Source organism: Polypterus senegalus, chromosome 10 (assembly GCF_016835505.1).
Source record: "Polypterus senegalus isolate Bchr_013 chromosome 10, ASM1683550v1, whole genome shotgun sequence".
Classification (NCBI taxonomy): Eukaryota; Metazoa; Chordata; class Cladistia; order Polypteriformes; family Polypteridae; genus Polypterus; species Polypterus senegalus.
This window is the reverse complement of record NC_053163.1, coordinates 94,323,556-94,350,702: the sequence shown is the minus strand read 5'-3', so window position 1 is coordinate 94,350,702 and position 27,147 is coordinate 94,323,556. Positions and strand designations below refer to the sequence as shown.

General features: G+C 40.1%; 1 protein-coding gene across 1 annotated transcript in view; it reads right to left on the bottom strand.

Moving 5' to 3' along the window:
* Positions 1–22,037, bottom strand: part of LOC120537346 (cytokine receptor common subunit gamma-like) — a 43,187-nt gene extending 21,150 nt beyond the window's left edge. The window contains exons 1-3 of the mRNA XM_039766232.1: positions 21,869–22,037; positions 13,405–13,495; positions 911–1,086 (exon numbers count right to left, since the gene is read on the bottom strand). Coding sequence (XP_039622166.1) covers positions 911–1,086; positions 13,405–13,495; positions 21,869–21,950 — 349 coding nt within the window. The 5' untranslated portion in view covers positions 21,951–22,037. The remainder of the gene's footprint in view (positions 1–910; positions 1,087–13,404; positions 13,496–21,868) is intronic.
* Positions 22,038–27,147: the final 5,110 nt, after the last annotated feature.

Sequence of the window (27,147 nt, the reverse complement as noted above, 5' to 3'; positions counted from 1 at the left end):
AGGATAAGTTTCTGACTCATTGAACTTGAGTTCATTTAAGGGTATTAAAAAATTGATGGATTGAATCTGCAAATCTATTTGGTGATGTTAAGCCACAACTACATCCTAAAGTATTTCACTATAGTTGTATGCAACCTCGTGTAGTTCAGTTTAGTGCAGGGGTCCCCAACTCCAGTCCTGGAGAGCTACTGTGGTTGCAAGTTTCCATTCTAATTCTTTTCTTAATTAGTGACCAGTTTTTGCTGCTAATTAACTATTTCCCTTTATTTTAATTGACTTTTCTTGGGTCTCTGACCACTGAATTAATTCTTTTTTTCCTTAAACAGCACCTAAACATAAATTTCATGTGAAGTGAGCCAACAGATGACCAACTAATTTGGGGCCTCAAACTTCAACCAACTTCATCTCATTCAGTTTCTTAATTTGAAGCCAATTCTCGTTGCTAACTAAACCCGTTATTTAATTCCATGGCAGACATTTCCACAACTGTTGATTTTCTTTTTTAAGAGCACTGTCAAAATGTTTTGTGGACCTGAGCAGATCAACATTACTGAGGCCTTCACCTTTCTTTATTTTCAGTAATTGTGTGATGGACGCAGGTTGTTTTGTATGTGCTGGTTTATTTTGTGTCTTAATATTGTTTGTTTGCTAGAGTTAATTAGCAGGAAAATCTGGTCACTAATTAAGAAAAGGGTTAGAATGAAAATCTGCAGCCACAGTAGCGCTCCAGGACTGGAGTTGGGAGACTGGAGTGATTAGCCCTAGGATCATCCCCCCAAATGGTGATATTTTAACTGCTTCTTATTTGTCATCTGTTGAGTGCAGACTCTTATATACTCTGGACTAAATTGTTGCTACCTCCATTCTCATCCACAAAGCTCATTACAAGAGTGAACAGAGTTAGTAGTACCTTTTTGTTTCAGTTCCAATGTTTCTTCCCACTGGACAAAGGTTTCTGAAGAGGACAGATTTACTCGGAATTTGTTGAACTTCAGGTTTTCGTTATATTCCAGTATACAGCCGGTGTTGTGTCCCTCCTTCTGGATGTATTGTGAACACTCAGAATACGGCAAAAGTCTCATATATCTGAATATTAAATAAAAAAAAATGTGCATTTTACAAAAATTCAGTATATTACCTTGACAAATGAATACTGCTCACACTGAGTAATCTGTTAGTTAGTTAAACAAAGTTAATACATGACAGCGGAAAATAACATACAAGAAAAATTCACAAAGTATGACAAAATTAAATACTTTACAGTATATGAGGGAGGTGAAGCAACAGTATAATTTTAAGGGAGTCTCTTAGACTGATTATGTACCATCCATTTTCTATACCATTTTCTATACCTTGTTGTTTTGCTATAGATTTGCAGGGGAAGGGTCCTGTCTGTCCATAACTGGGGAAGCACACCCAGACAGCTACGTGCACACACGCACACACGCACACACACAGTGCCGAATCCATGGCCAGTCAACGTAGCAGCATCTCCCAGTGCATCACAAACAGATCTTTCATTTATATGTGTCTAATATATGTTATTTATATAGAAAAACAGAGAGAGAAAAAAGTGGGAGGAGAAATGTGTATCTTCATGCTGTTTTTTGGTATTTGGCTGTTTTAACATTAGTAGAATTTGAGTCCAGAATATCCTCAATCTCAGGCTTCAGTTCACTTTTACCACAATGGGGAAGGAGAAGCAGAAGGCCTCATAAAAGAACTGGAGGGAGCCTGCTTGAGCCTAGAAACATGGAATGAGGGCGGGATAGAAACCAATGCTCTAGTGCTGATTTTTTCGTGCAGTCTACAAACTGTTTACCAAACCTCACCATTAACAGGTTATTTAATACAAAGCTTTAAATATTCCTCAACCCAGCAAGAAACTCCATTACACTAGGCACTGAAGAATTTTCAGAAACAATGTTTGTGACCGTGAAGATTTTGTTTTACCAAATGAAAGGAGGGCAAACTAGAAATAATAGAGGGTGACCAGGATGAGAAAGTTACTTTGCATGGCAACATCACAAAATGTAATGCACAAAATGGCACACTCCACAAATACAAAGAAAATACACTGAAAAATAATGTCTAATCTAAAAACTAATGCCAACATTGAGTTTTGTGGCCCCAAAAACATATATGCAGATATTGAAGAAATTGGAAGACAAATTACATTTTTATAAATATACACCAACTGCTCAGTGGTGAGTAATTTTCTTAACAGAGTTAATATTCTTTAAAAATCTATGAACTACAACTAAAACATTGGTATAACCTTGCAAGGAGGGCAAATCCATTATGAAGTTCATGAAGATCTCCTCCCAAGGAAGAAGAGGGACATGGAATTGTTTGTAAAAGACCTGAAGGCCTCTCTTGACTATCTATGCTCTACTACAAATTTCACATGCAAGGATTCAGATCTTTATGTCCAAAAACATTTTTTCCCACCATAAAAATCTTTGAACTAGTTCCAAAGTTTGTTCAGTACAAGTGAGTGCTCTTGAGAAGAAAGCACAGTTTTTCCAGTGTCAAGAAATCCTTGAAAAAGGATGACACCAACTCATGAAGTATCAACTCGTATATAAACTCATTTATATAGTGGACATAGAAAAGAATCACCCCCTTAGATATATTCCCATTTTTCTTTTGCTTTACAGCCTTAAATGAAAACACACAAGCCAATATTTTTTCCAGCTTTACTTACTCAATGCAATCAATAACATCCAAGTGAAAGATATCACAGCTACAGTTTAGAAGAATTTTAAAAAATCAAAAACAAGAAATACTGAGATTAATAAAGGATCACCCCCCAATGTCAATATCAATATTTTCTTGAACCACCTTTTGCTTTAATGACAGCCTTGAGTCTTTTGGGATACTTCTCTATCAGCTTGGCACATCTAGATTGAGTAATATTTGCCCACTCTTCTGAGATTAATAAAGGATCACCCCCCTCCTAAACAATATTTATAAACTCAATCAGGTGTAAGTAACCACCATTTCCACTGCAGACCATGGTTACTGGCTTCTTTCCACCTGTGATCAGTTATAAAAATAAAAACAGCTGTTCCTGGTCCATTCATTCCCTTGCTTGGTGGTGCAACTGACAGCAAACAACTGAGCAAGCCGCTTTCAAAAGATCTCAGGGATAGAGTTGTGGACAGATATAAGGCAGGAGATGGATGCAAAAAAAAAAATCTCAAAGGCTTTATCAGTCCCAAGGAGCACAGTAAAGTCCATAATAAAGAAGTGGCAAGTGTTTGGTACTACTAGGACCCTCCCTGAATCTGGCCGTCCCTCCAAACTGGATGGAAGAGCAAGGAGGAAACTGGTGAGAGAGGCTACCAAGAGGTCAGTGGCCACTTTGAAAGAGTTACAGGATTTTATGGTAAAGAGTGGTCATTGTGTGCATGGGACAACAATTTCACAAGCACTCCACAATTGTGGCTTGTTCGGTTGGGTCGCAAGGATAAAGCCACTTCTCAAGAAAGGCCACATTAAGGCTCATTTGAGCTTTGGCAGAATGCACCTTAAAGATTCTGATGCCAAGTGGAAAAAGGTCTTATGGTCAGATGAAACAAAAATCAAATGGTACACCTGGTGGAAATCCAATGCAGCTCACCATTCACAACACACCATACCTACAGTAAAGCATGGAGGTGGCAGCATCCTGTTGTGGAGGTGTTTCTCTGCTGCAGGGCCTGGGGCTCTCGTTAGGGTAGAAGGAAAAATGGATGGGGCAAAGTACTGTCAAATTATTGAGGAAAACCTGCTACCCTCTGCCAGAAAGTTTAAGGTGGGTAGAATGTTCACCTTTCAACGCGACAACAACCCGAGCACACACAGCAAAATTGACCACACAGTGGCTGAAGGAGAAAAAAGTGAAAGTCCTCATGTGGCCCAGTCAGAGCCCAGACCTAAATCTGTGGAAAGATTTGAAAATAGCAAACCACCAACGCTCACCATCCAATTTGACCGAACTAGAACAGTTCTGTAAAGAAGAGTGGGCAAATATTACTCAATCTAGATGTGCCAAGCTGATAGAGAAGTATCCCAACAGACTAAAGGCTGTCATTAAAGCAAAAGGTGGTTCAAGAAAATATTGATATTGACATTGGGGTGTGATCCTTTATTAATCTCAGTAGGCCTTGTTTTTGATTTTTTATAATTTTTTTGAACTGTAGCTGTGATACCTTTCACTTGGATGTTAGAGGTTGCATTGAGTAAGTAAAGCTGGGAAGAAATATTTTTTGCGTGTGTTTTCATTTAAGGCTGTTAAACAAAAAAAAAATGGGAATATTTTGAAGGGGATGATTCTTTTCTATACCCACTGTGTATATATATATATATATATATATATATATATATTAATAAAAGGCAAAGCCCTGACTGACTCACTCACATACTCATCACTAATACTCCAACTTCCTGCGTAGGTAGAAGGCTGAAATTTGGCAGGCTTATTCCTTACAGCTTACTTACTTACTAGAAGAGTGAAATGCTTAAGCCCTTCACCTATGGTTCTGCATGTGAGTTGATGGCTGCTGCTGAATTGTTCGGTTGTCGCTTTCAAGTGTACCGAAATGGCCAAATATTTTACACCTTTCGACAACCGCCAATGCCTCTTAAACATCTTAGATTCACAGGTGACGATTTCAGTAGTGGACACTTTGATGTTTATGAATGTTTAAACTCTCAAAAGCTGAATGTGAAGTTATTGATGAAACCGGTTGTATGCTTATAACGCTTGAGAGATGCCGAATGTCACTTCAACACAAGTCCTGCAAATACTGTCGTAATTGAAACAAACCATGAAACTCAAACCGATTATGACAGCAGCAATCCAAGCTGTGCGATTTCAGACAAGATTACTGTTCACATGGCCAACTGTAAGTTGCATGCTCAAGAGTAAGCTCAGCGCACAGCTTGCTCATATTACAACCAGAGGGCCGAACTGACAATGTGGTATACAAAGAGATCCTTAACAAATAATTATTGATGTATTTTCCCTCATTTAAAAAGGTTTACTTTTCTTCTTAATGAAAATTTTAAGGCAGTACTTCGCCGCTGCGAAATGCGGGTATTTTGCTAGTATATATATATATTGTGAACATTGCCCTGGACACAGACAGGCAGACACGCTCAGGTCACCCAAGATACGTTTATTTTTTATTCCTTTACCAAAGTCCATGCTCACCAGCCCCAATACCCTTCAGTCCAGGCCAATCCAATGCCTTCTCTCTCTCTCTCTCTCTCTCTCTCTCTCTCTGTCTCTCTCTCTCTCTTCTTCAGACCGCCTCCTGCCTTCTCCAGACCTTGTCACTCTTCCACCCGATTCTTGTCCCTTCTGCAGGGAGGCGGCCCCTTTAAATAAGCACCCGGATGTGCTCCAGGTGTGTTCCTGGCAATCTCCCACCGACACGCCCCAGTGTGGTGGAAGTGCCGGCTCTCTCCTTAAAAGCACTCCGGGTGTCCCCGTTTTCTCTTCCCCTAAGCACTTCCGGGTGTGGCGGAAGTGCTGAGGTCTAGGGTCTTCCAGGTATTGGGGTCCCCCTGGTGGTTCCCAGCTCTTTACCCGAGGCCTCCAGGGCGGTCGCCCCCTCGAGGTCTGAAGGAGGCACCAGCCCTCCTCCTGTCTTCTCGGGCGTCCCGGCTGAGTACCACCTCCATCCGGTTGTATATATATACACTCGCCTAAAGGATTATTAGGAACACCATACTAATATGGTGTTTGACCCCCTTTCGCCTTCAGAACTGCCTTAATTCTACATGGCATTGATTCAACAAAGTGCTGAAAGCATTCTTTAGAAATGTTGGCCCATATTGATAGGATAGCATCTTGCAGTTGATGGAGATTTGTGGGATGCACATACAGGGCACGAAGCTCCCGTTCCACCACATCCCAAAGATGCTCTATTGGGTTGAGATCTGGTGACTGTGGGGGCCATTTTAGTACAGTGAACTCATTGTCATGTTCAAGAAACCAATTTGAAATGATTCGAGCTTTGTGACATGGTGCATTATACTGCTGGAAGTAGCCATCAGAGGATGGGTACATGGTGGTCATGGAGGGATGGACATGGTCAGAAACAATGCTCAGGTAGCCTGTGGCATTTAAACGATGCCCAATTGGCACTAAGGGGCCTAAAGTGTGCCAAGAAAACATCCCCCACACCATTACACCACCACCACCACCAGCCTGCACAGTGGTAACAAGGCATGATGGATCCATGTTCTCATTCTGTTTACGCCAAATTCTGACTCTACCATTTGAATGTCTCAACAGAAATCGAGACTCATCAGACCAGGCAACATTTTTCCAGTCTTCAACTATCCAATTTTGATGAGCTCGTGCAAATTGTAGCCTCTTTTTCCTATTTGTAGTGGAGATAAGTGGTACCCGGTGGGGTCTTCTGCTGTTGTAGCCCATCTGCCTCAAGGTTCTGCGTGTTGTGGCTTCACAAATGCTTTGCTGCATACCTCGGTTGTAATGAGTGGTTATTTCAGTCAAAGTTGCTCTTCTATCAGCTTGAATCAGTCGGCCCGTTCCCCTCTGACCTCTAGCATCAACAAGGCATTTTCGCCCACAGGACTGCCGCATACTGGATATTTTTCCCTTTTCACACCATTCTTTGTAAACCCTAGAAATGGTTGTGCGTTAAAATCCCAGTAACTGAGCAGATTGTGAAATACTCAGACCGGCCCGTCTGGCACCAACAACCATGCCACGCTCAAAATTGCTTAAATCATCTTTCTTTCCCATTCTGACATTCAGTTTGGAGTTCAGGAGATTGTCTTGACCAGGACCACACCCCTAAATGCATTGAAGCAACTGCCATGTGATTGGTTGATTAGATAATTGCATTAATGAGAAATTGAACAGGTGCTCCTAATAATTCTTTAGGTGAGTGTGTATATATATATATATATATATATATATATAGTATAAATACCTAGAAAAAATAAGATACCTTTCAGTGTCCTCGCATCCACCACACCACTCAGTGATAAGCTGGGATTGAATCTTGATATACATTTAGCCTTCACTGTTTTTTTCTGCTTTGATTTTGGTTTTGCGCTGCTCTTTTTGTTTTCATGCTTCCAGTTTCATGTTTGTTTGCTTTTGTTTGCTCCATTTGCATTTGTTGTTAATGAATTGTTTTTGTGTTTTCAATTAGTTTTTGCATTTTCAATTTGTTTTTGTGTTTTCTCATTTGCATATTCTGATTTGCTTTTGCACATGAAATTTGTTTTTTCTGATTTGGATTTTGCTTGATTTTAATGTGTTTTTGTGTATTGCGCTTCTGGGCCTCCGTTGTAAACTGGTTTGCAGAAATAGCAAAGAGTAGTCCTCTCCCACCCATAATGATCCAATCTGTATTCCAGCTGGTTTCATTTCAATGGTTGAAATTTAAAAATCCTGGAATGCCTTTCAAATTGGCCAGTGGACATTATAGACTAGTACTAAAATCTCAGATTGTGACACCCATAAGCATTTGAGAGTTAAAGTTGACAAATGGATATTCTTGTACGGCTGGGCTATGCTGAATTTATTTAGCCAAGTTGTCAAGCTCTGTGTTGTCTATGTTGCCTACAGCAGCCTAAAAAAGAACATGATAAAAAGCAGCCAAGAATAGGTTTGATTTTGTCATAGTAGGATATTTGTCAATACATGTCTTAAATGACACTGTGTTTTGCGTTTTTTTGAGGAAGTATATCAATTGACAGAGTTTGTGAAACTGTGTTTTGGTGTGTATTGCAGATATTTGAAGTGTACGCCGTCACTGCAGTTTATGTGATGGATCCCATGTGCTCACTAAAAAGAGATGGGCCTGTGGGCCCAGAAAGTTATATTTTTTTGTCAAGAAAAACCTTACAAACTTGGTTAGAGAGGCAAGCTGATATTGCAAGAAACTGTTCAAATGAAAAGGTAACTCAGAGACTATGAGAAGAGAAATCTGATAGAACGTATTGATAGCAGAACGATACTTACTAGAGGCACAAGGAAATCCAATTGAAAGAAAGAGGGCCAAAAGCAAGATGGGAAAACCAACTTGGCTGTTCAGCGACCTGACGGGGGCCGGGGAAGCTTTTAAATAATACAACCGAAGGTGAATGTCCTAAACAATCACACACTTGGGTAACTGGGGGCAGCAATATTCAATAAAATGGGGTAAAGGAAAAGAACAGTATGTAAAGGAGATAATAGAAAGCAATAAGTTAGCCTGAAAGCAATACGTTAGCCTGAAAGAGTGAACAAAAAAAGATGAAACAATTAAGATATACTAAGAATGACCAGATACTACAGAATGAAAACACTAACAAGCTATAAAATTAAGCAAGATCTGTTATGGGCAATGACTGGTTTCTAATTAAGAAATGAAACTGGAACAAAACCCAGGACTGTCTAGGACTGATTCTGCAGATCCCTGCACTAGTGGCTCACTCCTTCATCACCTTTTACTGAGTAACTGAAACACTCATACATATGAATGTTTCTAAATATGTTTTATAAGTATTAAAAATGTTAAAAAATTCAAATATCATTCTGGACAGGGAGATAAACCAACACAGGAACTGGGGAACTCCACACAGGTCAGAATTTGATCCCAGGCCTCTGTAGACTGAGGCTGCTACTATCAGAAGATACTCCAAGTAAGATGACAAGGTGCGTTCATCTTGCAAATATATTAAGGGGCACCAACATTGCAAAGCTACTGTATATTCAGGGCAACTTTATTACATTCAGTTTCCAAATTAAAATGTCCTGAGAAGAGCTGGACTTGCCTGGCCGCACCTGACCAATTTACAGGTGTCAGTTAACCAATCTGCTTGTGTTTTTGATGTGTTGGGGACATCGACGCAGACAGCAACACAACCAGAACTTGAACCCAAGTGCTGCAGCTGAGATTTAGCTCTAATCATTGTGCCACCCTACAGCAAATGAGCTTTTCCAATGCCAGTTTTCTTGCAATTCCACAGCCTTGTCATAAAACCTTTTGGCAAGCTCAACTACATCCATTCTCTGGAACACGTTTCTTAGGTTTCCATGTCACCATCTGTATTCTTCTTTAAATTTATTTACAGCTTTGTGTAGTACTGGTTCTGATCTGAATAGCATGGCAACTAACTGCTCCAGAGGCGTGGGATCAAATGCTGACCTGTACGGAGTTTCCCAGTTCGTGTGTTGGTGTTTCCCACTGTCCAAATGGGTGTAGAGTGAGTGCATGTGTTTTAGTACGCGCTTTGATGGGCAGCCGTCTGGTCCAGGATGATTCTTACCTTTCACCCAGGGCTGCATAGGCTTCTTTGGTAAACACATAACAAAATAAGATATTCTTTTAATATTTATGAAAGTTTCTATATATGTTTTATATGGATGAGTGTTTCAGATACTCACTAAAGGGTGATGGAGGTGTGAGGCACTGATGTAGGAATCTGCAAAAAAGTCATTGGTCATTTGAGTCCAGACCATTCCCGTGGAAGTCCCCAAAGTGGCAAGATGGTTCTTATAACCAAAGCTCGGAAAAATTGTTACCCACTAATCACTCTGCTGCAGTTTTGTCAAATGAGGCAGTACAGTAGAGGCCTTCACAAGACACTCTTCACAGAATGTTTGGATTTGGCACAGGGGCAAAGAAAAAAAATCTAAAGTTTAAATGTTGGTGATTATTTCTCCAGAGTCTGTTCAAAACAAACCCACTGTTCAACATGAAGGTCAAAATGGTAAACGTTGAAAAGGCTCCCTTTAAAAGTTGAGGCTCCCTCCATCCAGGGCTTTGGCGATGTTCAGCATCTTTAGTCTTCCCTGCTTAGTACTGGGGAGTTTTGCCGAAGTATTAAATGTAACTTTCAGGATTCAGCCTGTGTTCGCTGCTCTCCTTAAGCTTGTTTGCTAAGATTTCAGGCATTCGTTCAATTTCTTAGATTAGGCCTTTTCATCACATTAAGGAAGAGTTTAGTATATTGAGATTATTTGTTCTTGTTCAGTGCTTTTGGTTATTTTTCTGATTTTTTGTGAGCTTTTGAATTATATTTACAAGGCATTGCTGTGGTTTATTACTTAATTATTCTCAGCTTTTTAATTAATACATTTGCTCTCATTATTTACTTCTTTCAGGGCTGATGTCGACTTTTGTCAAAAGAAGTAGTTGACGATTGTAATCAACTGTAAACTGCGACAAAACCAACAGTTTAGTTGGAGTCTCGCTGCTAGAAGGAAAGTTAACTCCTTTGGTTTTGACCGAGATTTCCTGCACTCCCATGAGTAGCGAGGCACAAACAACAGTAAAAATGGCAACGACACCTGGCGAGAGATCAAAGCGGATGTGTAAAGCAGAATACTCCAGGGATGACGTTTCGCCCATTCTCTCTGAACTGGACTATGACTTGTTGGACTCCGATTTTGATACAAGCAATCGAAGATGAATGTGAGGTTCCAGCTTCAGCTGACTGGTCCCCAGCTATTCGTGCTACTGAACAGGTTCAAGTAGCTGACACGCCTATGGCACTGTTCACCTGGGAGGACTGCCACCTAACATTGATAAGATGCAATGTACTGCGAAAGTGACCGCTGCTGCTGCCCCAGCCACACAAAGACAGCCTGGCATCAAACCTGCTGCACATTCTTGGCAAACTGGCAGCCACAGCATGTAGCAACAGATGTTTTCTGTTGATTTCTATGTGAAGCCATTGCCTTTCAGAAAACTGTTTTTTGGAAAAAATATTCAGCCCTCAAAGAGTTAAGTACGCTTTTCAAGTTTAAGAGTATTTTTTTATCAAGGCTTCCCTTCCAATCATAACTGGTACTGCCAGGACCTCAGTTCTATGAGCTTATAATCAGCGTGACCACAACTTAGGAATTCAAGACACTAGCACAGGTCTCCAAAGTCAGTCCTGGTGAGCCAAAGTGGCTGAGTGTTTTTATTTCAACCCAACTCTTTAAGAAAACTCAATTCTTGCTGTTGAAGCACTTTTTGCTCAAGCAACTTTTTTATGCTTCAGCTTAGCTGTCTTGCTTGTTAAAATTCCCCACCTTTAGTTGCGTATTTTAGCCTTAAACAGCTGCATTAACAGTTTTTTAATGGCTTCTTATTAGCAATAAGAAGTAAATGACAAACCAGCAGTTCTCCATTTCACTTGTATGGTAAAAGTAAATATTTGTAATGAATCTACAGAGAAAAAAGTGCAGGATTGAGAGTTACTTACCCATGTCCAGTTACAAATAATGTGGATGATGTCCTCGGAAAAGAAAAGAAAAGAAAATGACAGTATACAGGTCAACCCTCTTCACTCAAGCTCTCCAAGACGTGATGCCCTGTCATTCCACATCAAGAGGGCACACTGCCATGCATCAGTATGGCTGCAGGCACACAAGCGTCATCCTATACTACCTTCACCAGACACTATGGGATTGGCAAATCGAGAGAGGCCCTCTTGTTCTTATCCTGAGCTCTCTGCCTGTAGTGCCTAAGTCGACATGATCACGCACAGTTGTAGCACACAGTGCAAAAGAAGCTGCCATGTGTAAAATGCAGGACAACTGGAGAGACATGCAGAAGTCCGAAGTAGAAAGATAAAAGTGATTGTAGGGCAAATAAGAAAATATTGTGTTATGAATAAAAACACTCCTCAGACACCTTAAGCTTCATCAAAATCAATGTGATATAAAACATACTGCTTAAGTTATGTAAAGAAAGAAGAATTGTGTTAAAGAGCTGTTTTTTGTTGGAATTGTTGCATTTTGTTTGCCCGTGGCACAGATGTTGAATTATTAATCATTTCTCATCAGGAACACAATATTGAACTTAACAAATATAAAAAAATGAATTCAGCATACCCAACTCCTTCAGGAAAACACATTTGTCAGCTTTGACTCACGTTTGCTGACAACTTTTAAACTACAAAGATTTCACAGATTTACAACCCGTCTATTATGAATTAGCAAGAAGATAAACTTATTCTCTACAAAATCTCAAATCAATTGCATCAATTTCTTGTTTCTTTGGCAGTAGTCATTAAACTTAACTCGCAGAGAAAGAAACATCCATTTATAAAGTCAAGCCCACTTATATTGAAACCCTCCTTGGTACCATGGGTGTGTGTGAATGCTCAGCTTGTGTGGATAAACCAATATCTGAAAGTAAAATCCCCCTCTCTGCTCCCAGTTGCAGAACAGGTTCCATGAACTTGTCAGAGGGAATATTCATGAACTACTAAACAATATCGAGGCAGCAATTCTGAAATCCGCTGAGCACAGCATGCCTGACTACAGTAGTTAATGGGCAGTCGGCCTCTTGCCATCTAACACAGGAGGACTGTGGTGTAATTATCGATGACACAAAAATAGTGCATAGAAGAGCAGGTAATACGTCTAGAACTAAAAATACAAGATCACTAGCCGCACATTTCAGATGGACAAAGCATGTCGTGATTCCCACACTGCTCAGGTTTTGCATTCTTTGGTGTACCAGCATCATGGTACTCTTGTAGTGACCTTCACCAAATACACACACAGGGTATCCAGAAATGAAAAGAGAACAGGGAACTCACATTACAAAATCTAACAGATTTTACAATTTTTCTTGTAGCAGGCAAAGGGGATTCATGAATCTCAATCGCCATTGTCCTGCTTTAGGTCCATACGCTTGGCCTCTCACCGCACCCTTGGAATCTGGCAGTGTCTTCATTACACAACCCAAAACCTGAGAATGACAAGGAGCAACTGCATCTACTTGAGACTAAAATGACACCTCCTGGCTCAACAGTACATTCCTTATTGTTGCTCTTGAAAATGCATACTGATGATTGTTGGATAAAAAAACGCCAGGAGAAATGATGGAATGCTGGTCTGCGTCTTCAATAGTAGTAAATGATTGGGATGGGTGTCAGTGCATGTCAATGGCTAAGATCATCTCACATTTATGGGTCATAACACATTAAACTCCACACATTACAGTTTGAACACCTGACCAGAGCTGCTTTGTTTGTCACAATTTGTGCTAGCGATTTCACAGCTCTGGCACTACCCATGGCTCCTGCTGCAAGTGAAGATGCTGTGTTATAATCATTTAAGGCAATGGCGATGACCCTATTGAGACTGGCTTCCTTATTGTGGTCATTTTCATTTTTGTATTGTTTTCTCACATTGACATTATTAGCAAAGAAATGTTACTTTATTTTTAAAAGCACCACTAGTGTCTGACCACCAAGAGCAGCCACCTGATTCAGCTGAACCTCAAGCAAGCAACCAAGAGAAAAAACAAAAAGTGCTATCAGATTTACTTAATTCAAGATCAGGGCTTTAGGTGGCCAGAGGAAGGAAGACCAGAAGCAAAAATAAATAAATAAAATAAAACATTCAAATTAAAAAAAAAAATGAAAATGGGGTGATCTGCTTACTTGCTGAAGAACGTGTAGTTGATTTGAGGCACCTCATCTTCACTCCACATACACTTAGTGTACTCCTGGTTGTAGATAATACAGCTGATATCTGTAGAATAAAATGTACAATAAAAATGAGAAATAAAAACATAATGATCTAGTAAAGATTAACCATCAACAACAGCAATTCAAGAAAGGCACTGCCACTGTGGCCTGACAACTCTTGTACTTTCAGGGTCACCTAACAGCACAGTATGGCATTGGACCTCAAAGGCCCAATTCATTGGTGGAACCAAGCAGCTCTATGATAAGGAGAGGCTTAAACAGAAATGAGCCTGTCTTCATAACCATAAGACAACATATTCAAACCTGCTTCATTCAATTCACACTCTCAGAGAGATGACGTCTGTCCTGGAGCATCAGGCACAAGGCAGAAACCAACTCTGGACGAGGCACCAGTCCATCGCAAGGCCCAGTCAGGCACACACCCACAGGATCGATTTAGGCTTCCATGTTAGTCTAGTATTGACTATAAAATGAGCAACAAGTTTATTTAATTTTTTAAACAAGTCAATAGAGAAAGATGCAGACAGTGATGTCTTCTGGCCAAGAAAACATAATTCTAATCATTTATATTGTGCGGTCATGTGGAAAAGGAAGTACACCCCATGAGATGGTTTTTCCTTATTAACATACAGTATGTGGATATCTCAATAGTTGATCTTCATTTAAACAGGATTAGATTAGACAGACCTGTATTTGTCCCCAGGGGAAATTTGGCCTTAACAGAAGCTCTTTAAATAAATAAATGCATAAATAGATAGATAAATCAGTGTATATATACACAACCAATATGGTCTGAATATGGCCAGAACTACTACAAAAGGAAGAGAATTTAAAACAAAATAAAACTTCTAACTTTACAGTCACGGTGTGGCATTATACAGTCACATCTATGTAATATAACAAACATCCTGGCACATTTCCAATAACTCTATTATTTAAAGAAACATTAATGCAAATTTTACATATGGGAAAATTTAGCACAACCATTCATGTATGGCTACCTCAAATTACTAAACGTAGAATCAGGTGCACCAGATCAGGTGCCAATGAGTAGAACGTCATTAGAGAAGATCTTGTCTGAACCAGCCTTATTGAAACCTCAGACATTAAGTTTGGTTTGCTCTGGGTCGCTGAAGTTCGTGTTATCACCATGTCTACATCGAAAGAACTCTTTGAAGCTTTCAGAAGGGTTGTAGATGTCTATGAGTCTTAGAGGAGATTTAAAATTTTCTTCAGACAATAAAACAGTCAAATATTTCACTATCTGGAATGTCATCTACAAGTGGAGAAGATTTCAAACAGCTGCCAACTTATCCAGGCCTGGTTACCGCACAAAGAGCAGAACACAAGAAGTCTCAGAGAACCCCAGGACTTCATCACAGTACCTACAGGTAGCTCTTGCCACTGCTAAGGTCAAAGTGCCTAAGTCTACCATTAGAAAGAGGCTGCACAAATTAGATCTACATGGGTGTTGTGCCGGGAAGAAATCTCTGCTGTCCAGAAAGAACATCAGGACAAGAGTAAAGTTTGTCCATGAACACCTAGACAGAGACCGGGATTTCTGAAACAATGTGCTCTGGACAGATTAGGCAAAGATGGAGTTAGTTGGCCATACTACCAGAAGTCTTGTTTGGTAAAAAACAAAGACACCATTTGTCCAGAAGAATCTGATACCAACTGTAAAACATGTTGATGGAAAAGTTGTAGTATGGGGCTGCTTTGCTGCATCACAGCCTGGGTAGCTCACCACCACAAAATCCACTATGAATTCTTCATTGTAACAGAGAGTGCTTGAGGATACAGATGATTGTACCTCAACTGATAGTTGACCTGGAAACATGACAATGTCCCTAAACATGTCATTAAATCTACCAAGGAATTGCAGAAAAGAAAGAAATTGAGGATTCTGGAATGGCCAAGTGAAAATCCGGATCTGAATCCCATCGAGATAATGTGGGAGACTTTGAAATGAGCTGCACACACAAGACACCCCTCAAACATCACAGAGCTGAAAGAATTCTGCAGTGGGAAAAACTTTCTCCCAGCCGATGTCAGAGACTACTAAACATTATCCAGGAAAGGCCTACTTGAGGGGTCAATACAAGCTGTTAGAGCCAAGGGTGGATTTATTTTTTTTTCCAGAAACAGAAATGACATCTATTAAACTTTATTGAAAAAATTATTGCAAAGTCAAATATTTATTGCTTTTTCTTCAGTTGCATCACCTGTATCTAAAGATAGTGTTGAATATAAAAACTAGAACATAAGAAATTTGACAAACAAGAGGAGGCCATTCAGTCCACCAAGCCCATTTCTTTAGCTAATAGCTAAGCTGCCTCAATATCTCATCCAGATTCTTCTTGAATGTTGTCAAGGTTTCTGCTTTGACTACATGTATTTGGTAGTTTGGTCCAGAGTCCCACAACTCTTTGCATAAAGAAGTACTTCATGGCTTCAGAGTTAAATGCACTCCTCCTTAATTTCCACTGAAGTCCCCGAGTATGTGATTCACCCTTAAGCTGAAAGAATGTTGCTGGATCTACTTTATCAGTGCCTTTGAGGATTTTAAATACCTGCCTGAGGTCCTCACACATTCTCCTCTTCTGAAGACAAAACAGGTTTAATTCTCGGAGTCTGTCAGTGTAGGACCTTAACTTGTGGGATGCACTTGGTTGATCCCCTTTGCACAGCTTCAAGTGCTGCTATGTCTTTCTTGTACTGTGGTGAACAGAACTAGTGCTTACTGGTGCATTATTGAATTTGAGTGTAACATCCTTTAAGTTATATTCAACATTTTTTTTAAATGACCTAACATTTTATTTGCCTTTTTAAATGCTTCTATACATTGCTTAGTCAATGAAAATATTGTGTCAACATCCACCCCTAAATCCTTTTCAGGGGTTGCTTGCTGTAGGACAGTATCTCCCATCATGTATTTATAATTAATAGTCCACATATGATTAAAAAGATGAAAACATTTCATGAGGTGTACTTACTTTTTCACAATACTGTATGGAAAATTGTTGCTCTGTAAGTTGCCTTGGATAAAGGCTTCTTGTAAATACACAATGCTATTAATTCTAACACTGTGTCTGGTAGAGGAGTCGCCAAGTCTATCTAATATGTCATGAGACATGCAGGGTACATGGACTGGCATTGCAAAATTGGCCCAAATGTGTGTGTGCGTGTGTGTGTGTGTATGATAGACTGACATCCTGTTCAAGGACTGAACCAGCTTTAAGCCCAATGCTTGCTGGGATAGGCTCCAGCACCCCTCCTGAACCAGCTCAAGGGACTTAGAAAAGGCTATGGTAGGATGTGTCACATGTGTCTTTATTTTCAAGTGTCTGGTTTCAATTTATTTCTGTTCAATGTACTCTTATATTTAGCACACTTCCTTTTAATAACTATACTGTGCTATACACAAAAATATCTCTCCATAATAAAATAGAAAGGTGACTCAGACTGGTAGATTAGGAAAAGCTCATGTCCGAAAAAGCTCAGAACAGAAAACAAATTGAACTCCCCTGCCCACCTCTTCATACTGTCATCCATTTATATTTGCTCCTTTTCGTTTTGACTTTCGTTTGATACTGTATTGCCCTCTTATTGCCCCTTCTAAGTTCCCATGTGATGGGACACGCTGTGAACAGTGCTATAAAATAAAAGATTTCTGGCGACTCTTTGCCTTTCTGTCACTTCAGAAACTTCCGCCTCTCTGCAGAAACAATTTAACTTGGGGATTTTTTCATTATGCACAGAGGAAATTACCCGTGAGATTCTGAAAGTGGTGAGCTACACTCTGGTAACAACCAGTGAAAATGTCCTGAAAGTCAGTTGAACTCGGCAGGAAGGGGCCTGTATGGTGTTGTCTTAAACAAGGGCAAGAGAACTCTTGGTGGTGGTTGACCATTGCTGGACTTCTGTTACTATTTGCTTGTACCAGTGGTCCTCGCTCTAGCAGCTGCTTGAATGTTAGCCCTCCCTGGCTTTCTTGCTGTCTTGCACAGTCAATCAGCAGTTTGCAAAATCACTGTGGGTTGGATTCCATTTAAATGAATTCTGAGAAAGGCTGAGTGATTCTGAGCTGTCCTTTGTTGAAAGAACGGACAGAAATGCCAGCTCATGACATTTTACGATAACTTGGAACTAAATGAGTCAAATCTTAAAATTAGAAAAAAATCTCACTCTGGCAAAAAATTAGCAGAAAGACAAAATTTGTGGAAAGTACATTAATCTTAAAATGAAACATACGTAGTATTTTGCAAGGCCCCTGAGAAGATATAAAGACTGGAGATGATTTTCTTCAAAAGAAGTCTTTGTTTCCAGACTAAAGGCACGAGTTAATAAACTGATTAGTTAAACTTGGACTGTGACCCTGAGTGGCACAGGGACAGGACTTCAAGTCCATGCCTGGTCGCCATCTGTGTGGAGTTTTCGTGCTCGTCCAATTTATAAAGGAGTAACTATTGGCACATGTACTGAACACAGTGAAATACTTACTTGATGATATGTCACCACTCTCCACCAACATTATACATTGACAAATTACTTAAATCACATACCATTTTATTCTGTTAATTATCAATATCTGTTTGAATTTCCTCCCACAGGTGAAAAAGGGACATTAAAGTTAACAGTTGACTCTAAACTGAACCAGGATGGGTATGTGTATGAATGGGCTCCTTGGTGGAATGGCCTCCCATCCACATTTGAGCTTTAACATGAAAAGGTCCCACTCAAACTAAATGGATGGACAGCTACACAAAATTAGAAACTCCACATCCATCCATTATCTAAATTGGTTTCCCAAGCAATACAGCAGTTCTCCATAGAATGTTTGTGTCCTAATCTCAACTCCCTTCTCCTTTCAAGCTATTCAGTTTGAACAAATCACAAAGGAGAAGGAAGGCCTAACTGTAGTGGTCACTCTCTGCCGTGGACAGCAATGTCCTACAGCATGTGCAGTGTCAACGACCAAAAGACATGTATACTTGTGGCGGCCTGTTCAATCGCCGTGTCAATAGTCGCCAGGTCAGCAAGTGGCAGTGTTTGGTCAATGCTGCGTACCTAACAATTTCATAGCGGAGAAAGTGAATTGTTTAGCAAAAGATGGCTACACACGATGAGAGTCTGCGGATGGGAGAAGAGTTGTGCCTGCTATTACTGGCATTAAGAGGGAAAAAAAGGAGAAGGTGGCGTGTTCATGTTTTCCATGTTTTCTTACATAATGCTTTGTTTTGTCTAGTGGTATCTGCAGTTTCCTTCCTTGAATTTGTTGTCATCTGAGTATCTTTGTGGTCTCAGAGAGAGGAATCATACAAGTGTCAATATCGCCTCATTTCTGCCACCCGCCTCTTCTTTATATTTGCAATTTTTGATAGTTGGGAAAAATTCTGTGCAGTACCCATGCCATGAGAGGGGGCACACCTCTGCATCTGACGTAATTTTTGCTGCACGAACGTGTCAAGTATAAGCCAGGCTTATGTGCTTTGGTGTTAGTGGTATGTATGTGACATTACTGTCTGGTCCCAGATAATTCAGAAGCAGCTATGTTTGCCCGATGTGATGCAATGCATGCTGGGTATTCATGTGTGTATTCATTCTCTGAATCTTCTTTTTAGAACATTAGAATAATAATGATGTGAACAAGCCATTTAGCCCAATAAGCTCACCAATATTAGTGACTCAATAAAACTAGAATGACATTGAGCTGAGATTTGAAGGTCCCTAATGCCCTATTCTTTACCTTTAATAAGTTTCTATCTGTGTCCTGTTGTTCTTCCTGTGTTCCTGTTGAATTACTAATTTTAAAATAACATTTGAGAGCTACTGTGCTAATACAGTTCAAAACCTTAAACGCCTCAATTGTGTCACCTGTTATTTTCCGTTTGCTAAAACTGAAAAGGTTAATCTCTTTCAATCATATCTCATAGTTTACTCTCCGTGGTCTTAGGAGCCTATTCTGACAGCACTGGGCACATTCAGGAACCAATCCTGGATGTCATTGCAGGTCTCGCCAACACTCCCTGACATACGGGCCTAATTTAGAATTGCAAACTAACCTAACCTAAGAAATTGGACAGCCCTCAGTCTGCAGTGAGAAGCTTGTAAGACAAAGATTCTTCTGAATAAAGCTATGCATTCGATGAATAACTCATTTAAAATTACACAAGTTCTAATGAGTGGCTCAGTGCCACACAGCTCTAAACCCGGCCATTAAATTTTGCACATCCCGTCCCATGACTGCGTATTTTATTTTATTTGAGAAATGAGAGGAGACCATTCTGTTTGTTCGTTTAGTTAAAGGTAAAGATGTCATAATAGCTCATCCAGATCCTACCTAAAAGTTGTCAAGGTTTTCTGCTTCAACTCCATGACCTGGCAGTTTATTCCAAAGAGCTACAACTCTTTGAATGTAGAAGTGCTTCTTATATTAAATCCTAAATATCTTTCCCCTTAATTTCCACCGATGTCCTCGAGTACGTCATTCACTATTTAGTTGAAAGAATTCTGATGGATCTACTTTGCTGGTGCCTTTCAGGATTTTGAAGACGTGGATTATGGTCCCATGCAGTCTCCTCTGCTTGAGACTAAACAAATTTAGTTCTCTGAGTCTGCCAGAGTACGACATGTCCTTAAGTTCCATGATATACTTGGTTGCTCCCCTCTGTACAGCTTTAACTGTTGCTGTGTCTTTTTTGTAATGTGGTGACCAGAACTGCATACAGTACCCCAGCTGTGGACTTACTAGTGCATTATATGGTCTGAGCATAAAGTCTCTTTAATTATATTAAACATTTTTTACAATATAGTCTTAACATTTTTTTTTGCTTTTTCAGTCACATCTTCACATAGCTTAGATTAAGAAAATATAACTCAAACCCCTAAATCCTTTTCAAATAATGGCTTCCTGTAGGACAGTGTCTACCATCTTGTATTTATAATTGATGTTCCTTTAGACCACTTGGAGCACTTAGGTATTTAAGAGGGCATTCAGAGTGTTGTGAGACAAACACCCTGACACAGAGCGAAAGTGCATACAGATAGTGACTTGACCCTGTCTGCTGCAGCTTGTAGGAAGTAGCAGTGACCTCCAAACTGTCGCATGTGGGGTAGGAAAAGTAAATTCACCTTGGGTTCACTCATTTATAAGATGAACAATATTCAACATCTGTATTAGGATGAACCCTTCTGTTATTTGAGCTTCCACTCATTTGGTATTTGTTCACCTATGTGGAAGCAGGCTATATCAACATATCAACTTATTCAATTCAGAAAGCTGGAGCCTAACCCAACATCATTTGGGTGAAGACAGGAGCTAATCCTGCATGTGGCACCAGTCCATTGCAGAGAACAAGCACACTCGCATGTGGACAATTTAGATTTGCCGATCAAACTACTCTGCATTTGTTTGTAATATGTTAAAAAAAATGAAAGAGTACACAACATGGAGAAAGACATGGGAAGAACACACAATATCCACAAAGACAGGGTCGAACTCCAGACCTAGGAGACTGCGGCCTTGATTGCCGTGCCACCATTGGCACTTTGCAGTCAGAGATCTTCAAACCACTAAGCTGTCTGCAGTTTAAAGTGTCTGCAGACTGTACTATAAATTAATAAATAAATCTATTATACCATACAGTGGCTTATTATTATTATTTTCACAGACATAGACTACAAACAGTCTAATGTCCAGGGGTAACTCCAGCTGTCGCCAAGCACCTTGGAGAACACAAAAGTAGCGGGGAAGGCCTTGGTATGAGGCTCTCTGTTCTCTGCTCTCTTACATCCGGTATCTCAAAACTTGACTGATGAAGCAGAAGGTAAACTGTGTCTGCCGCTATTCCATGACGCACTCTTATCAGTTGATGACAGCTCTGATGATAATTTGTTTTTTCTTTTAAGAAACCAGACTTTCTGAAGAATAAAGCTGAACCATGTCAATGGAAACAGTAACTAGAGCTAACCATACACTTGTACAACAGTGTGATAAAGAGGGACAAATAAACATATGCATAACTCATCTTGAACTATTGTACAATTTTAAAGAAATTTACTGAATTATACTATCAAAAAAAAACAACCATGCTCAGCTGTTTAATAAATTGTGAACAGAAATTTGACAGTTCTCTGGTCTGGAGTAACCTGCTAATTCTGTCTCTTTCTTGAATCAACCATCAAATAGCTTTTCATTTCAAAGAGCTCCTTCCACAGCAAGCGCGTTCACACGACTTCGGACTAGGCACCATACCCTATCAGTCAGACACATCCTCCCCGGCTTGTCACTTGGCTTGCCCTCAGCAAACCACGGCAAGTGACTTACGGCCAAAAGCTCAGATGCTTCCTGAAATCAGCCTTGAAAATGTATTGTGCAGGTGAAAATCGTTTCCTGATAAAGAGAAATACTTACTGGGTTTAGCAAGGCCTTCCGTATGTACCACTTGTAAAAGTTCTGCCACAATGACCAGTATTACACCCAGTGCCATCACCATTTACGCTGTTGAATCAATATCTTTATCAGCACGGAGCACAAGAGTCTGCCTTCTGGACGGTTGGTGTCTTAATCATAACCCCCGCATCAGTTGCAGTTCCTGATCTTGAGATCTTCCGCCCTATTGGTTGGTTTTCTTGTCAAAGTGAAACCACAAGTTAGAAACGATAACCATAAAGCACACTTTATCTTCAGGAAGGCAATTGAGATTGACCCACATGCCACCTGCTTCTCTAATCTTGTGTTATTATATGGATATAACAAACAGGAGTCCTTGTTTAATAGAAGGTGAACACACAGTTCTGACATGAAATGCAACGACACGGCTTCTTCTGAACAAAGTTGTACAGTCAATGAATAATCAATTTAAATATCTAAAAATGTAAAGAGTGGCACAGCGGTTAGTGCCCTGCCACGCTGCTCTAGATCTGGTTATTGTGTGTGTGTGGAGTTTGCACGTCTATCCCATGCCTGTGTAGTTTATTGATTAATTGATTGATTGATATGTAAGTTTTCCTCACACATTCCAAAGACACTCTACGCTGACCTGTGTGAGTTTGAGAGTGCCATATGGACTGGCATCCCATACAGGGTTACTTCCCAAATTGCACCCTCTGCTGTCAGGATACGTTCCACCCTCCCTTGGTCCAGAAGTTCAGGAGTGGATGTGCTGAAGTTAATCACTGATTTAATTTTGGAAAACGTCTCTTACCACTTTAATCATCAAGTAAAATTCACAGTGATGGATGAAAGAGCACACAGCAGTCATCAAAAGCTTTACTGGGGAAAAAAGGGATGTCTGTGCACTTATGAGAATAAGTTTCCCTTCCCTGTAGGAACTGTAAGGCCTTTTCCATTCTGAGAAACCAAGCCAGATTTTTAAAATCTATCAATATGGAGCTGTAAGTAAAAAAAAGAGAGTATGATGTAAGGAAAGCCATTAAACGTGCTATAAGACAACATCAGAATAAACGAAAATCAAGCTTAAAATTCGTTATTATTCGTTATGCCACAGAACATCTAGTTAAAGCAGAGGCCGTCACTGCCCGTGCTTCTCCCAGGCATGCAGTGGATTTAGAAACTATTAAGACCCCTTCACTTTTATCACATTGTTGTTGTTGCAGCATTTTGCTAAAATTATTTAAATTCATTTCTGACCACACTAAGCAACCTTCAATACCCTGGAATGACAAAGTAAACACAGGATTTTAGAATTTTACTCAGTGCTTAGTTGAAGCCCCTTTGGCAGTAATTAGAGTCTTTTTGGGCATAACGTGACAAACTTTGCACACCTGGATTTGACGATTTTCTGCCATTCTCCTTTGCAGAACCTCTCAAGTTCTGTCAGGTTGTCAGCCTGTTGGCCCCAGGGATGTCTGATCAAATTGTGTCTTGGCAACTAGAGTTGTTCCTAAGCCGCTCCTGGACTATTCTCCAGTCTGAGGATCAGAGTGCTCTAGTGCAGGTTTTCACTAAGGATGTACTTTGCTCTATTTAGCTTGCTTTCCCTCAGCCCTTTCCAGCCTGCTGTTCATGTAAAACAGCCCCACAGCTTGATGCTGACACAGCCATGTTTCAGCGTCAGAGTGGTATTGCACAGGTGATGAGCGGTGCCTGGTTTCCTCCAGATATGATGCTAATCCTGGTTTCATCAGTCCAGAGTGTCTTGTTTCTCAATGTCTAAGAGTTCTTTTAGGTGTCTTTTTGCAAACGTCTGTGTGTCTTTCACTGAAGAGAGACTTCAGTCTGGCAACTTCCCATAAAGCCCAGATTGGTGGAGTGTTTGCAGTGTGGGTTCTTCAATCCTCACACAGGTTTTCTGTGGCTCAGCCAGAGTGAGCATAAAGTTCTTGGTCCCCTCTCTCTTATCAATGGCCTTCACCCGTGATTTACTGGAAAAGAGTGATTGATCATCGGCCATTAAGTTCTTCCAAATTTGTTTATGTCAGCTTTGACAATGGGTCCAAAAGAGAGAGTGTTTTTCCTTGACTGGTGGACCTGGATCTATTGTTTTTAACCACTTATTCATTTATATATGGAAGAGTGTGATTTCCTTAATGAGATTATGTATTCATGCATTTAATGCACTTTTCCACAATAAACACCCCGGTTTTTTACAACTGACAGCATTTATTGGTCTCTTTTGCCCCTGTAAATAACTAAAAATAATTTATTTCTTTCAGAGCCCAAAATCACACAAGGAATGCCTCAATGGGCTTTAACAGACTCAATTTCTTGACAACCCAACACCCTTGACTCCCTAAGAAGACATGAAAACCAACAAAAAAAAAACCTTGTCTGATGTTCTATGTGCCATGACAAAAATGGAAAAAAAGATAAAAGATCGAGATAGCTGCAGAACTTGCCATAGCTGTTAACCTTTCATACAATGCCAGCTCTGTCAGGCAGCATGCTATTGGCTGTCACAAAAACGGATGGTCGGCACGCTAATGTCACATAGCTGGCGATTTCAGTTGTTTTAAATTTAAATTGTACAGTGATGAAATCAGCGATTGCGTTAGGCAAATCTGATATACTCCAGAACTAGAAGTCGTGTATTGTGACATTGGTTTAAAAGAGAAGTCTTGTCTATTTCTGCTAACTCTGATGAATAGTGCAATTCATTTTAATTTTTGTTCAGTTAGTCAGTCAGTCATTGTCCAACCCGCTATACCCTAACACAGGGTTATGGGGGTCTGCTGGAGCCAATCCCAGCCAACACAGGGTGCAAGGCAGGAACAAACCCCGGGCAGGGTGCCAGTCCACCGCAGGCATATTTCAGTTTGGTTATAAAATTTGCTACTCTGTCAATGTCATTATGTATTTTGTTTGGATGGTCAGCAATATTATACAGATGTCTCTGCATCCAGTTGCTTACGTTGCCATGCCAGTTACATGAGAGTGGTGACATAGGAGGACAAAATGCAATAGTGGATGCTATAAGAGATGTGGCCAATGAATATAAATGCTGTACTATATGATATTGACCACAAATAAATGTTTCGGTTAAAAAATAAATGCTGCATCTGATTACCTGTTTTTACATTCTGCTAAGTATATATAGACTAGGGGGCAAGCCCCCGGCGCCTTTGGTGCCCAACCCCTAGTTGCGGCCAGTCTGCCATTAGCGTTGTGACGAGGGGGGCTGAACGCACCCCAAGGAGACGTGGTCACTCCTCCGAAACCCCCTCTTAAATGGTGATACAATGGGAAACAAATACAGTTTTCTTTATCTCCTCTTTACTTGATCAGCTGCTGGATTGCTGCTGCTGCCGTGCTGCGTGATCTGCATCTTGCATGGCGCGTCGATCGCTTAAAAACCTGTACAGCAGCTGTCCTATTCTTTGTCTTTTATTTCTGGCCCCAGGCGTGATTAAATCTCTTGGCACGCTTGGTTAAGTCTCATCTCGCAGGATGTGAGTTCTTGATATTTTTTAGTTTATAATTTAAAAATGGAATAAAAATCTGAAAATCTAACAACATCACATTAAAGTTCAATAAACTCTGAAAAGAATGATACCAAACATATATGTAGGTTTTAAAATAAGCTTGATCTAAAGTGTGACAAAAAATGTGAGATAAAAATGTCACATTAAATCATTGCACAAAATCGTTGCACTTTTATGCTTAGGATTTTATACAGAGAGAGTAGATGAAGTTGTAACACTGTCCGATTTGACTGATCATTTAGTGGTTCAGGGTCAAGTTCATCATAGCACATCTCTTCAGGTATGGGCAAGCCATGATTGTGTGCCACATTATACAGCATGGTACATGCTTGCACAATGCGACACACTTTCTGTGGACTATAGAGCAGCACTACACCAGGCAGTGCCAACGGCCCTTAAGCTGCCCTATAGTGCGTTCTACTATCATCATTATAACGGTACTCTTGTTCAGTCAGTGGGTTGGCAAGTGAGGTGGGAAGCCGCATCTTCAGTGAGTACCCCTGTCACCTAAGTAATCATGTTATATTGTTACATCATACAGGCATCTTACAATTTTGACCCAAGGGAAAATATTAAATGTCTTATCTTACTGAGACGCTAACCATCAAACTGTACAACACCATTTTCATGTTTGTTCTCAACACTACTATTTCTTAAAATAAATGAATCATGAGATGAGCCAGGCCATCTTGCCACATTAATGAGTTGCTTTTTTGCATCACAGATAATTTGCACGTGAGTGCACATAACATGGAAATGCTTTCTATTTACATAAGCAAATCTATTCTCTGAAAGCTCCTTCATAGCAATGTTCGTGCAGTCGACCACACCGATCACATTTGGAAAACTGGACATGTCTGCTAATTGCACTTTGATGTTTGCCCGTTCAACCACAGTGTAAGGAAATCTTATATATCTGGATGACAAGAGGATAATACCATCCTATACAGTTGGCATGGCGTGACTCAGTGATGACTGAGAAATACCTGATCGGTCAGCCAGTTCACACTGAAAAGCTCCTGTGGTTAAAAACTGAAGGTGGACAAAACTCGCAAAAGAGCAGGTATAACACAATTCTCAAGGTCTGCCTTTGTAAAGCCGGCACCAGTTCAGCACACATCTGCAAGAGGATAGCACTTGGAAAGCTAAATTGAGTTTGGAGCCAGACATCATCATATGGCAAGAAATTGGCATGATCACTAAATACCCGATGTCTTCTAACAACAGTAAAGCAGCCATGGTAGTTGGAATAGTTGGCAGATTCCGTGCATCATTTTATTGTCACAGATTGATTACAATCAAACTCAATAAATTTGTAAAAGATATGCAATTAATTTCGTCGTATTTAATAAAGCTCACGTCATGGACACGAATGTGAAAAAGAAGGGAAACCACATAGAAACAGTAGTACTGCTTTGATGTGAAATGTCCGTGGTCAACAGTCTGAGGCTGCAATGAAAATGTTACTCCAACTTTCATTTTTATACATTTTGGCGTGAGCGTGGAAACAGATGTATGCACCGTTTATACAGGAGACCCCAGCTGTGTGTGATAGTATTCCTGCACACCAACCTTTCACCCCCCGATTTCCTCCCGACAGACCAATTCACAGTAAACTTTTGTCACGTGTCACGTGCTTGGTTTTGTTTTGATTTACTTTTGTATTTACGTGACAACCGTACCCTTACTGCAAGAAAAATGGAACAAGGAATATGTGACAAAACGAGTATTTTGTTTTCTTAAACATGC